The 13,333-nt window shown below is 42.4% G+C and overlaps 1 protein-coding gene across 1 annotated transcript in view; it reads left to right on the forward strand.

Moving 5' to 3' along the window:
- The first annotated feature begins 982 nt into the window (after positions 1-982).
- PDE3B (phosphodiesterase 3B) overlaps positions 983-13,333 on the forward strand; it is a 76,132-nt gene continuing 63,781 nt past the window's right edge. The window contains exon 1 of the mRNA XM_009905170.2: positions 983-2,444. Within this exon, the coding sequence (XP_009903472.2) occupies positions 1,410-2,444 (1,035 nt within the window). The 5' untranslated portion in view covers positions 983-1,409. The remainder of the gene's footprint in view (positions 2,445-13,333) is intronic.

Raw genomic sequence — 13,333 nt, forward strand, 5'->3', positions numbered from 1 at the left:
TCTCAGTGCTAATCTCCCGGCTGCACCTCAGCTTCCCCGGGACAGCGGCTACTCCGGGGCAACTCAAAGATGGCAAATTACAAACAATGGCACCGAGACATTTCAGGAATTCCTTGTCAATAAGCCAGGAAAAGGGTCAATCGCCGACTTACCTGATCTGATTTCTAAACCAAGTAAAGTATAGTATTATGCGGCAACGTGGTTTAAAGGGTGTTTATTTACATGAATGAGGTAAAGATGCACAGTTGTAACTGTGATTCAAAACCAGTTAGTCTTCCAGAAACAAACAAACAGGATGAATGAGCGGAGGCTCAAAATCCCATTAGCTGCCCATTTTCCCTGACAGCAGCCTGAACGCTTCTAGTAGTCTGGTCCAAAATGATTATTTTGATCCATTCCAAAGGGATTAGCCGTGCAAATAACCAAACCTGGTCTAGCAATACGGCCTAATCTGTAATTTAATTAACAAAGACTGGGGGGAAACAAGTGTAGAAAATTACTCTAATCTGTACTTACATTTCGGTTGTTTAACAAATAAACAAACAAAAACAGAGGGACAATCCTTAAAGGGAGAGTACTTCGGTACCCTGCGGGTGCTTTAACATCCCGTACTGCGAACTTTTCCGGGGTATCTCAGAACAAAACCACAAGATAAAGAAAAAAGTTACAACAGCTCAGCGTTTCTGTCCTCAGTCGCTTGACCAACGTCTCTGTCCTCCGCCGCGGCCCGGTGCCGAGGCGGATGCGCGGCCGCTCGGGGCTCCCGGGCGCCCGGCCCGCTCCCTACGCGCTACCCCGCGGGGCCGGGTGGCATGTATGTACTTTTAGAAGAACCCGTTCGGTACCCACGGGCAGCGCGGAGGCTGGGCCCGAGTCCGGGCCCGCAGGTCGCCTCAGGGCAGGCAGCGCCCGGACATGGGACGGCGGGAAGAAGCCGGCGCGCGCGCGCGCCTCCCCCAGCTCCCGGGCGGCCGTTAGCGCGTGGCAGTTAGCGCGCGGCCGCTCCCGGGGCGCGTGCCGCCGCAGGGGCTTCCGCGCGCGCCGTGCGCAGCGGCGTGATGGGGGGGGGAGGTGGCGGCGACGGGCGGGCCGGCGGATGGGGCTGTTCCTCGGCGCGCTCCCACCCCCGCCGGGGCTTTGCCCGCGGCTGCTGCTGCCGGGCTGGCGCTGGGAGGCGACAGCGAGTCCCCGCCGCTGGATCTGGTCGGGGAAAGCGAACGAGCAAGCGAGACTTTTACCTTTTCTCTCTTTTCCCGTCGTTACCCACCATGCTGCAGACGCCGCTGCCCGCGGAGGAGAAGCGGCGGCTCAGCCCGGCGCCTTTCTCCTGAGGAGATGAGGGAGGCGCGGCCGGGACAGAGCTAGCGCGACCCGCGCCTCTCCCTCGTCCTCCCGCGTCCCCGACCACCATGAGGGAAGAGAGAGAGGCGGCCGCCACGGCCGCCTCCCACCACGGACCTAGCAAAGCCCCGCAGCACTGCCAGCAGCCGGACGGCGGCGGGGCGGCTGCCCTCCCGGCGCTCCCCGGCGGCAGCGGTAGCCCGGAGACCCTACGGAACGGCTACGTGAAGAGCTGCGCGACCCCTCTGAGGCAGGACTCCCCGAAGAGCTTCCTCTCTCTGCTGCTGTTCCCTACCACCACCGCCGTCTCCTCCTCCTCCCGGGCTCTGTTCAGCCTCGGCGCCTTGGCCGCTGCTGTCCTCTTGCTCCTGGCCTTTCACGGCTGGGGCAGCGCCGGGGGCCAGCAGGACGGGAGCAGCTGGCGGAGCCCCTGGCCGCTGCACGCCTTGCTGTGCCTGTCTTGTTGCCTCAGTCCCCTCTTCAGCATCGCTTGTGCCTTCTTCTTCCTCACCTGCTACCTGACCGGCGGCAGGCGCGGGGAGCACGGCAGCGGCACGACCCGCTGGTGGCTTCTGACGCTTCCCGTGTGCTGCTACTTGGGGGACTTCCTGGCATTTCAGTGGCTGCTGCCCGCGGAGGGGCAAGGAGAAGAACCCCAGCCCCTCGCCGAGCCGCAGGTGGTCCTGGGCAGGCTCCTGACTGTGCTGGGCTCGGTGGCGGCGCTGACCTTGCTGCAGAGCTCCCTGAAGTTGCGCCGGAGCCTCCTCGTCTTGGTCTTCTCCAGCCTGGTGTGGCTGGTGTCTCTCACCAGCCTTCACTCTCTCCCCCAAGCCCTCAGACCGCTGCTGGCCGGCTCGGTGGGGGTGGCAGGCTGCCTCCTGGCACTCTGTGGTGGAGAGCACGGCATCCTCTCGGCTCAGAGCCGAGGACCGCACCACCAGCATCATCACCACCCACGGCTCTCCGGCGTGGAGGAAAAAGTGCCTGTGATCCGACCCAGGAGGAGATCTAGCTGCGTATCCTTAGGGGAAACTTCGGCCAGCTACTATGGCAGCTGCAAAATGTTTAGGAGACCCTCGTTGCCTTGCATTTCCCGAGAGCAGGTAGGTTTCTCGAAACTGGAGGGAGAAACTTTCTGAGGAATGAGCGCCATTCGCTTTTCCTGACTGCTTGTATGTGTCTGTGCTGAATGCCTTCTGTCAAACTCCTGTTGGTAGGATGGAGGAAAATGTTAGTCCCTTAGCGGGTTTCTCAGCTCGGTTCTCCAGAATCGATATAATCCTTTATGTCTGTATAGAAGCTCAATCATATTAACGTGTTTGCGATAGGACAGAAGGCTCGCTCGCTTTTCATTGGATTTTAAATATTAAAAAGCAGTTCCTATTGATTAAAACAAACTCCCAAACCAAACATCTTCACAGCTATCAGCTACCTTGTTATTTTGATTTTTTTTTTCCCCCCCCCAAAGCCCACCATCTTCCTCTGCTTCTGGCACACTTCACGAGAGAAAGAAACCACAGCTTTCCAGTTGCTCGGCATTTCTGGTCCTTCCCGCTTTCTAGTGACAAAATGATTGCCAAGTGCTAAAAAACTATTAGATTTTGAGGCATGTTATTTATTAGATGTTGCCATTGCTTGAGTGGCAGCTGCCTTTCTGCCTTGCAGATTAGTATATCTTGCTTCTCTCCCTCTAACCCTCCTCTTCGCTCCACGTAACTTAACGGTTAGCTCGGGTTGATGGGATTTAAGAAACTTTTGACTGAAGAGAGAGCTGTTCAGTAGAGTCTGGAGGGATGCCCGAAACGCTCATGTTTTCTTGAATGGAACTCTGTTGGTTTCTACCTCCCGGAAAACTTTTCAGTGAGTCTTTTTTTCCTTTTTTTTTTTTTTTTTTTTTTTTTTAGCGCAAACCCCCTCCCCCAACCGGGGTGGGAGGGAAGGGGGAGGGGGAAGTTTGTTTTTATTTGGGACCTTGCACGTGAACTGCAGGAGCATCGAGTTGTGCTGCTGGTGGAACTGGCCCCAGGCTGCTGCGAGGGAGTTATCAGACCGTTATAGAAGGGAGAATAAGGGGGGTGGGGTGTATTTAATAAACGTGCATGTGAACAGCTTCTGGGAAGTGTCTGTCACTGCAGAATCCCTCATCTACCACTGTTGCGGCTGAAACTCATGCATGCTAAATGAAATTTTCTAATTTTGCTTCGACGTGTGTTCTGTAATGCGCTTCTGTGACTGACTGCGAAATAGGGCTGAGGGAGGTGAGTCTGAAACGGTGGGGTAGCTTTCGAGCAATTTTTTCTCTGCACTTGCACAATAAAAATAGAGCCGTAATTGATTCTGCCTAAATGGTTAAAATGCAGGTATGCTGTAACAGGCTTCAGCAACTACTCATTCAATACGTTTCAAATTGTCTAATGCATACTATGAAAGAAATATTAAGATGCTGTACTAACAGCGGCGGTTGGTAGGGAACATCGAATAGTAAGTTACTTTCTCTGTTCCCTTCTGGATGGTAAACGTTCTCTTTTTGTCACGTTTGTCTGCAGTACAAATACCTCAGAAAATGTGGTTTCATTAACCTGTTTAGAGGGTAGAAGATATTTGTTCTTATGCAAGTTCCTAAATGCTTCCTTTGATATTCGTCTCACTTCCTAAAGGCATGTGCATATTTCAAGTTGAGGCATTTATTCTTTAAGTAACATCATAAATGTCAACCATAACTAAATACGTATGATTTATTGGCAGTACTTAAATCATACGTGTTCATAATAAAATGTAACTATTTGGTAGACTTCCAGAATTTGATATCTTTTTTTATTTTTTTTTTAACATTAGAAGAGAACAGAGACAAGAAGATCTGAAGTTCTTTATTTTCTTTATAGCTTATCATGCTTTACAATAAGTAGCTGCACTTTATTAAGCACAGTTTAAATGTGATTCATAGATACACGTAATTTTTTTTAAGGATAAAACAGGTTAAATCCTCTGATCTCCTGTCTGACTTGGAGAGAGATCAGACATTGCAGAGCTGATAAAGCATCAATTGTTTGGGTAGGGAGGTGGGGAGAAGTAAGCCCATAATGTGTGACTTTATTTGAATAAACACTACAAGGTTTTGTATTGCTGCTTTGAAGCAGGAGGAGTGTGTGCACTTCATGCTTTTCAGAAAGCATTTATGGTGCAAATGTTCCTTAAGGACTGATTGCATGTTTTTCAGATATTTATAAAATAGGACAATGATTCTTTTCCAATATTATTATTTTAAGAGTGAGTTTAATGAGCATATTTAGGGAGACCAATGGAGTTTAGAGAACATGCTACAGGTCCACCGTGGGTCTACCATGACAGGAACACTGATGGAGAGTTAAGCTGCCATCGTGATTCTGTTAGATGTGTTTTGTATGATTGCCATGGACGTCTTATTTACAGAGGTTTGTGTGAAGCTCTGCAAGCAGGGGCACTTAAGTACAAAAAAGGCAAATGTATCAAATCATAGAATACAAGTTAGAAGAGGTCTTAAAGGTAATCTGGTCCAACCTTTCTTGGCAAGAGCAGGGTCTATACAAGATGGCCCAGCACCCTGTCCAGATGAATCTTAAAAGCATCCAGTGTCAGGAGATCCACCACTGCCCTGGGGAGATGATTCCAATAGCTGATTGCTCTCATTGTGAGTTACTCTTTGAGGAGAATATTACTCGCCTTAGGTTTTCAGTTGTTGATTTGTAACAATGCCCTGCTCTCTGTCTAGATAAGTGTGAAGGCAATCAGATTGAGTTGACTGTATGTTTCATTAATAGCTGGAGCCAGCACTTCTAAGAGGTCTGTGTGCACCAAGAGCGTGTGTGGGAACATATGTACAACCGGTAGTGTGTGCTCTCTGGAATTAGATGGAGCTATCATTACTCTCTGGGGTAGAAGTGGAAAGAGGCCCTGTGACTGTGATCCTGGAAATGCTTTCTAATTCGAGCAACCTTATGACAAATACCTAGATTAGTGATTTCTGTTCTTGAGCAGGTATGACAACTGTAATGCTGGAGAGTTGGTAAAATTGAGTTACCATTATTCTTACTTTTTATATGATTATTGATGCCTACTTCAGCCACCAAAGTCTACAAATTTGTGTTGTGTGTGGCTTTTCCACAGTACAATATGGCTAGCAATGTTAGTTTGAGGTGAGAGGAGAGTCATGAATAGATTAAATCTTTTCTTTTTTATGTGAATATACTTAAATGGTGTAATCAAAGTATATAAATACACCTAGAAGGAAGCAATGTGATTAAGGCAAAAAATTATGCAAATACAGTATCATTTTAAAAATCTACTATATTAACACTTATGCTTACATAAATAAAGATGAGTTTAGCAGTAAACAGGCTTTTTGTACTCTTCAGTATTCATCTTGGACCTGAAGAGGAATTGTTTATTAGCGGTATGACTGCAGTATTGATCAGTAATGCAGACTTTATGTAGATGATATTTTGATTGCATGCATTAATTGGATGCTAATCTGTTAGCTGTACCCACTGCCACTGGTGTGAAAAGGTTTATCTTTATTGACTGTTGCCTATCTAGCACTTTTTGTAGAATGAAAGCCAAATCAGAACTGGGAGTCTAAAAGGTGCTTTTCAGTATTGCAGATCTTGTGAACACCCTGTCCTGAAAAATAGTGTAGTAAAATGTTTTTATTCTTTAACATGATGCTGCAAATGTGTGTGAGAGCATAAAACTATGTATAGGAACTCATACATAGGGACTTCTCAGAATCCAGAAAGAATATGTGATTTCTAAAATTCATATTTTTCCTTGAGTAAGGAGTAGGCCTTCCTAGTTAAATACAGAGGATGTCTGTCCTCAACAGTCTGCAAACAGAGCTGAGACTTTTCCTAGTTATCTGTCTAGGTTCAAAGACACGGGAAGGTTGGAATATTCCATGGATAAAGTGTGCTTTTGTATTGCAACTCTGTTCATTACAGAAAGAGTTGTCTTGTGGTTAGATTATTGGATTGGCCACCACCTCTCCCCAGTTTATGTTCCAAGCTATCTCATACCTTTGATGCATCACCTTAAATTTCAAGAGTCACTTCAATTTCAAGAGTCTAAAATATTTATGTAGCTTGAAATCAATATGGTTCCTTGTTTGCTTAGACAATTTATCTCCCTATTACTTTTTTTTTTTTGGTGAAACAAATTATACTTTATCCTTAAGTATTCAGGGTATACACTTTCTGGTACAGAAGCTGTCTGTTAATATGTATTTTACAGTGTCTTAAAATTGTTAATTTCAGGTACTTGCTTGCATCCTTGAACCATGTTAGCCTTTGTGTTGACTGTAGCCAGTAACACAAAATGTAACGACTCTGATGCATTTGACAAACCAGCTCCTTGAAATTTCAAGTTTTCCCTAATGATTATGACTGTTACTGTAAGTGTACCTGCATGTCAAGGTATGCCTCTGCTACTCACATATTGTTTTTAAGTATTATTATTTATTTTTTTAATTGCTTATGGGGAAAGTCAAGGCAGAAATATGGGCATGCTGAGCTGAGACTGTAATCAGTTTCGGTGGGATGCAACTGAGTGGGGAATATACCAAGAGAAGGATTATGTGTAAGAGCAGCACTCTTGGAAAACTGTTTCTGCAACCTGATGTCAGAGGAGTAGAATCATATTGTTCCTGTCTGCTTCTGTCTGACCTTAACAAAATCTTTTGTGCTAGAAGAAATGTGAAATGGGAAGACTCATGAAATAAGGCCTATAGAGAGGCCAGACTTTAAGATGGTGTCCTCTGGCAAAGTAGCCACCAGGACCATACTGTAGTTCACAGAGAATGACAAAGAATGCTGTTGAGGAGACAGTACAGTTAAGAACTCTGTTAGCAGAGTTTATCTTAAGGTGGTTTTTAGATATCCAAGACTGGGTGGCAGTTTGTATTCTGTAGAGGAAAAAGTGCACCAGAAGCAGTGAAACATATCTGTAAGCCATTGGTGTAGCAAAGGAGATTGACTGTTCCTGCAGGTATGGTTTTTCAGAAAGAAAATGTCAAAGAAGAAAGGAAGGAGATCAAAGACAACTGCTGTGGAAATGCTGGAGTAATTAGTGCAAGGTGAGGGTGGCATATTACGGAAGTGACCAAAACACCAGTAGGAAAGGAGTGGAGGACCCTGGGGGAAAAGGTTCCAAAAACTCTGCAATTGACTGTGCCAAAGGGAACTAACAGGATAAATTTGATAAAGTACTAATTTTCTTCTTTGACTAGGAGTACGTTTTAAATTTATGAAAGAAAATGGCAGAAGAGGTGAGGAACAAAAAGTTCCCAGGATAGTCTGCAGAATGAATGGCAAAGAGGACAGCCTCCACGCTGCAGTTCATGAAGACTGTATTCTGCAAGGTTAAACATGAAAAGAAAGAGAACTACGAGTCAGCTATATTTTCATAAGGAAAAGACTGATCTTTTGATACTATATATATATGTGCATGTATGTGCCTGCAAGTACCATCATAATAGTTGACCAACTGAACTGATTGAGTACTTAAAAGTTTCACTGATATCAAATTCCAGCACGTTTTATGAAGAAAAGGTGAGTGGGAAGTGAAGTGACCCTGTAGAATGTGCTCCAACCCTGTAGAATGTGCTCCAAGTTTGCAGTGCTGAACACTGAATCCCCATGAGAGTGACTGTCCTGTCCTGAGTGAATACCAGAACTGGGGTCAGGAATTTTCTTAAACCCTGGGCCTTATTTGGCAAATTCTGATGTTCAGGAACTAGTTGCTGAGGGTGGACAAAAGTAAATCTTGTACTTTTGTGCAAGATCAGGATTATAGACAGGGAAACTGGGAGATGTAGGCTGTTTTATCCTTGATGCAAATACTTATAGGGGAAAAGGGATTAGAAACTTCTGCCCACTAAAGAAGTGAGGGGCAGGCCACACTCATACAATGTTTTCTTGAAATTTCACCCATTTTTCCAGGATAAAACTATGTGGAGGGAGAGCTGTAGGACTAGTTTAAGATGAGAAATGTTGAATTTCAACATGAACTTTTCAGTAGGTATAAACAATGCTCAGAAAGATGGAATGACCCACCAATTCATTTTAATGGGGGAAAAAAAGAAGAAACTTTCCTGCAACATAATAGCAAGAACAAAAATTTAAAGTGGGGGCTGGAATTAGTCAGGGCAGACTGTACTATGAGTGAATGCTGGTGAAGCATAAAAAACATCAGTAACTTTAAGGATCCAGTGGAAGTGAAAGAGTATTAAAGCCTCCCAAACAGAAAGGAACCAGACTTCATAGGCTAACAAGTAAACTGACAGATGACGGTACTGAGGAAGGGGAAATGCGGCAGAAACAGGTCAGTGTCTGTCCTTAAGGAAGACCAGGTACGTGAAGGGCTTTACTGGCACATGTGACAAAGTGAAGTATCCTAGGAACTAAAGACAGCATAAATGACTGCTGAAATAAAATTAGAGTTTCTGGAGCATTTTTATGTTTGAAAGTGGATCCTACAGCTTTGAGAGAGGATGTAATTCATATAAATGCAGGCAGCTGGTGACCAGGAATGAGTTTTGATGTGTTGGGCCTTCCCTACTTTTTCATAGCTTTTATGAAACAAAATACTATGGTATTAGAAGGTCGTCTTTGACCTTCATTATTGTTCATGTTAGATTTGCTTTTTGATTAGATGCAAATCCTTGCAACAGGATAGGAACTAATCTAAAGGCTGAAAAAGACATTCTTATACTAGGCTCATTGTATCTTCAGAATGATTGTTGTTCCAATGTGACCTAAAATTCAAGGCCTGTATTTACCTTTAGGGGCTTTATGTTTTTCTTAGTTGGATCAATATTACATACGAGTTCATGCTGTATTTTCTGCTTTTGTTTGTTGCTTTTGTTTTGACTTAAATTTTTTTTTTTTTTTTTCCCTAAGCATTGTAGTGTGATACATGTTTGACTCTTCAGGAATATAAATTCATTCCTTCCATCTAGTAGATTCTCTCAAAGGAATTCTACATTTTCAAGTACTATAAGTTACTAGTACAGGAAAAGTACAGGGATATTTAAGAACAGGTATTAAGGAGTTTTTGTAGTCCTTTTGGCTCCCCAGAACAGTTTCTGTCCTTTCACACAAATTGCTGATATACCTACTGTTTCTTAGCATTTGATGACTGATAAACCCTGATCCTTGGATATCTCATTATCCTCTGTGTCACAGATGTAGGGTGGCCAAGGAGCTGCACAGTGTGCATGCTCCACAGGAGCACATGGCCCCTTAGCTGGGCTTGTAACTTTGGAAGGCAACTGACTTTTTGTGAATTTTATTTATGGGACATCATTAGCACTTACTACCATTGTATCATGTGTGTAGGTTAATTTTGCTAACTTTAAAAAAGGATTTTCTTCGAGAGAAGTCTTAAGTGATTGTCTTGATTAATGTCCACAATAGCCTTTGTTTCATTTGGTTTGTCACCAAAACAGTGTAATGAGTAAGTGCACTCACAGGCTCTTTGATACCCACTCTTGCAGTTCCATAGTATCCTACACATTCTTGCTCCCTTTAGAATTATCCTCATTGCACAGTATGACATTTAAATTCAACTGTACCTTCATAAATATAAGCAGTTACAGTCCTATGTTTGGCTAGTAGGGGAGAGAAATTTGTGTTGAAAACTGAAGGTGTGATTAACAGACTGAAAAAGTTTAGATCCTGCTGTGCCTGTGAAATGCCATCTGCTTTGGCACTGCCGTGAAAGAATTGGCTCAGACTGGAAGGAGTAAAGGCCACTAGCACAGTTTTCCTCTTGACTAGCTAGATCTACTGGAAGTAGACTTTATTTTGCTCAGGGAATGATGAATGTTCTGTGTTAGACTGCTTTTGTTGAGACTGTCCATTTCAGTGCACTGAAACACAGATGCACCTACTGTGTATTGCTGCTTATAAGCTGGGGTACACGAACACAAGCAGTAATTACAACAAGAGCTTGATTCTTCCTAAGCTGTTAATACAGGACTGAGCAGTTCTTCCTAAGCTGTTAATACAGGACTGAGCAGTATGTTTTATATCCTAACTAGAAAACACAAACAAGCTTGCGTTGATCACCCTATATGTGCCCTCCCTCTGTTCTTGTTCCAACTAACGGCATTTTTGGGACAGCACATTATCTATTTGGGGATCACTGAAGCATGCCTACAAAGCAGGTTTCAAATAAAACTTGCAGTGAGAGAATTTCAATCCATTAGTCTGTATTTTACATATACTAAAAAGCTGGGGAATGTTACTTCAGATATTTCCAATGAGAGAAATGTAGTATGTTAAAAGGAGTGACTGCAATGATATAAATAACAGCTTTGTGTTGTTATGGCAAAGCACAGTTGACAGTACTTTGATTACAAGTATCCATTAACTTATTTTTATGTAGTTACAGAAAAGCATTAAATAGAATCAGTGTCAGAGTTTCTTGCTACTACTATGCTCACCGTAGCAGAATGTTCCATATCATGATAATATTTAAAATCTATTTGGAGTTTGAGCAAGCTTTGTTAAGAAAGAAGTGCTTGGCACAGCTTTTGTGTTAATGAGCAGTCTTTTTTGTTATTGCTGTAATGAATTTATTTTTCATAAATGACACTGTTCATCAGATGCCAAAGAATTTTTCAAGAAGCTTGAAAATAGAAGGCTTGCAGGTGATTTTCTGTGACGTCAAAATGGAAATAAGAAGTGAATAGAGGCAGATGCTGGCTTTTGCTTTTAAGAGTGGCCTGTGTTTTCAAACCTCTTGAGACAATGACAGTCATACTGGAGACATCTGCAGAATGTTCTGAAGAAGAAATTAGTACTTCAGTCTGTGTGTGAAGAAGAATTTTTATGAAGAGTGAAAAATCAAAACTAGTTAAATGACCCTGAGCTTCAACTAATCTGAGTAAAGCTGCACTTACAAATGAAATTTGTGTAACCTGTTTTTAAGATCATTAAGAATAAAATTTCAGGACAAATTAATTTAGAAACAGATGTTGTATCAATTTCATAGTTACAAACACCTTGTTCAGGAAAGTATCTTACAACTTTTAGGAAAGATTCAAACTGTGTTTCGTGTCATAAAGAGAAGCAGTTTCAGAATTAACTGCAAAAGCCAGTATAGTTTTAATAATGGACCTATAAAGGTAATGAGTTACTCTTGTGCCATTTTTCTTGTCCATGACTAGTTGCTGTTAAGATCTCATTGCTAAAGATTTGCAACTATTCTATACTTGCCTTAACACTTATTCTAGTAGGCAGCTCCCTAGAGTCAGCAGAGCACTTAAGCTTTCAAGTGGAAAAGAACATGTGTTTTACAGTGTTTAAGGGTTGAGATTATGGTCCTTACTTGTTTAAAAATTCACAGGGTTTAATGTAATTTATAACTTTAGCTCTTTAGTAGCAAGTGTTAACAATCTTAAAGCTATGTTCCCTTCACCTGTCTGGTAATGGGCAGGATTGGTGTGCTTTTAAAAGGCATATCTTAAAAAAATAATAATTTTATATATATACTTGGCCTTGAAAGTACAAGAGAAATAATTTTCAAGGAGATTAGTGTTCAATAAAATTAATTACTTGCTGCTTTTGTCTTTTTTGAAATGCCATTTTTCTTTCTCTTTCCCTGACATTATCTGTTCTTTAAAATAGTTTTAGAACCCACAGGTAAGGAAGAGGTGTTTTCTCCTACATGGCACGATCAGTGATGTGATTTGGTTTAAAATTACAAGTATCTTTCAGCAGACATACAGGTGTTCTAACTGAAAACACTTGGACTTTTTTTAGAAACCTAGTAATCATGTTACTGTTTTTAAAATACAGTAAAAATAAAATAGAGTAGAACATTTGGTACCATGTAATTTATAGGATAGAATAATTAAATAGTTCTTTGCATTTACAGCATGATCTAGAGTCTCTTACTTCAGTACTGTGTAAATTTCCATAATGGAAAAATGATAGATAAGTAGACTGCATTTAAAAGGCTTGTACATCTAGTTTTTACATACTCATACAGACCTCGTCCTCTACCTTGGCACTCTACTATATTGTAAAGTTCTTTTTCTTTTTTTTTCCTTTTTTTTCCCAGTTCTGCAAGTTGCATGCAAAGTGCTTACTCACCTGCTTCATCCCCCTAAGCATAATTGCAAATGTACTTGTGAGATCTGAGCTTCTAATATGAAGGCTTTGTAGTTAGGAACTTAGTGTTTTTTGCCCCAGGAGAATCTGTATGTCATTGGTAGTTTCAAAGCAGAAAACAATCCTCCATTTGTTTATTTCCTGGACAGAGGGGACAAAGGTTTTCTAGGTTGATGTTTGGTTTGGTTTTTTGCTTGTTTGTTTGTTTTGGTGATGTGGGGTTTCCTTTGTTTTGTTTGTTTTTTCTTTGTGAAGACTAAGCCTTTAGCCACCTTGCTTGTTTTGCAAACTCTGCTGTCGTGAGAGGAGGGAGAAATAGGAGCGGTATTGGCTCAAGTGCTGCAGTTCTAGCAAGAGTAGCTGGCTGACTAATGATAATAGGGAGCGAACCGTGCCTCAAAAAAAAAACCCTGAACATCTTTCTCCTTCATTTAAAATGGAGGGAAAGAATGAGAAGGTCTGTATTTGTCAATACATCTTCCTGCAACGTTTGAGAGCCACAAGAAAGCTTTGCCTGATGTTTAGAATACTGATGCTCTTATACAAATTTGAGGTATTTCATTCTGATTACACCTTGGGTTGTAACAGGGTGAATAGGAGCAGAGGAGTATTTTCTGTCCTGGTATCTGGAGCTTTATTTGCCTCCAAGGGGCAAGCAAATTTATCAGCAGAACTTATTTTCTAAGGAAATTTTGAACTTTATTTCCAATTTCTGAGTAATACTTTGTCTGAGCATGTCTGTTAGATTCCCAGCTGTGTCCCAGGTCTGTCTTTTTTTTCCCCATCAGCTCTGCTTCACTTTTTTGAGATGTTCTGCAGTGGTACCTCTGCAGATTTCAGGAAGA

The sequence above is a fragment of the Dryobates pubescens genome, chromosome 22 (genome assembly GCF_014839835.1).
Source record: "Dryobates pubescens isolate bDryPub1 chromosome 22, bDryPub1.pri, whole genome shotgun sequence".
NCBI lineage: Eukaryota > Metazoa > Chordata > Aves > Piciformes > Picidae > Dryobates > Dryobates pubescens.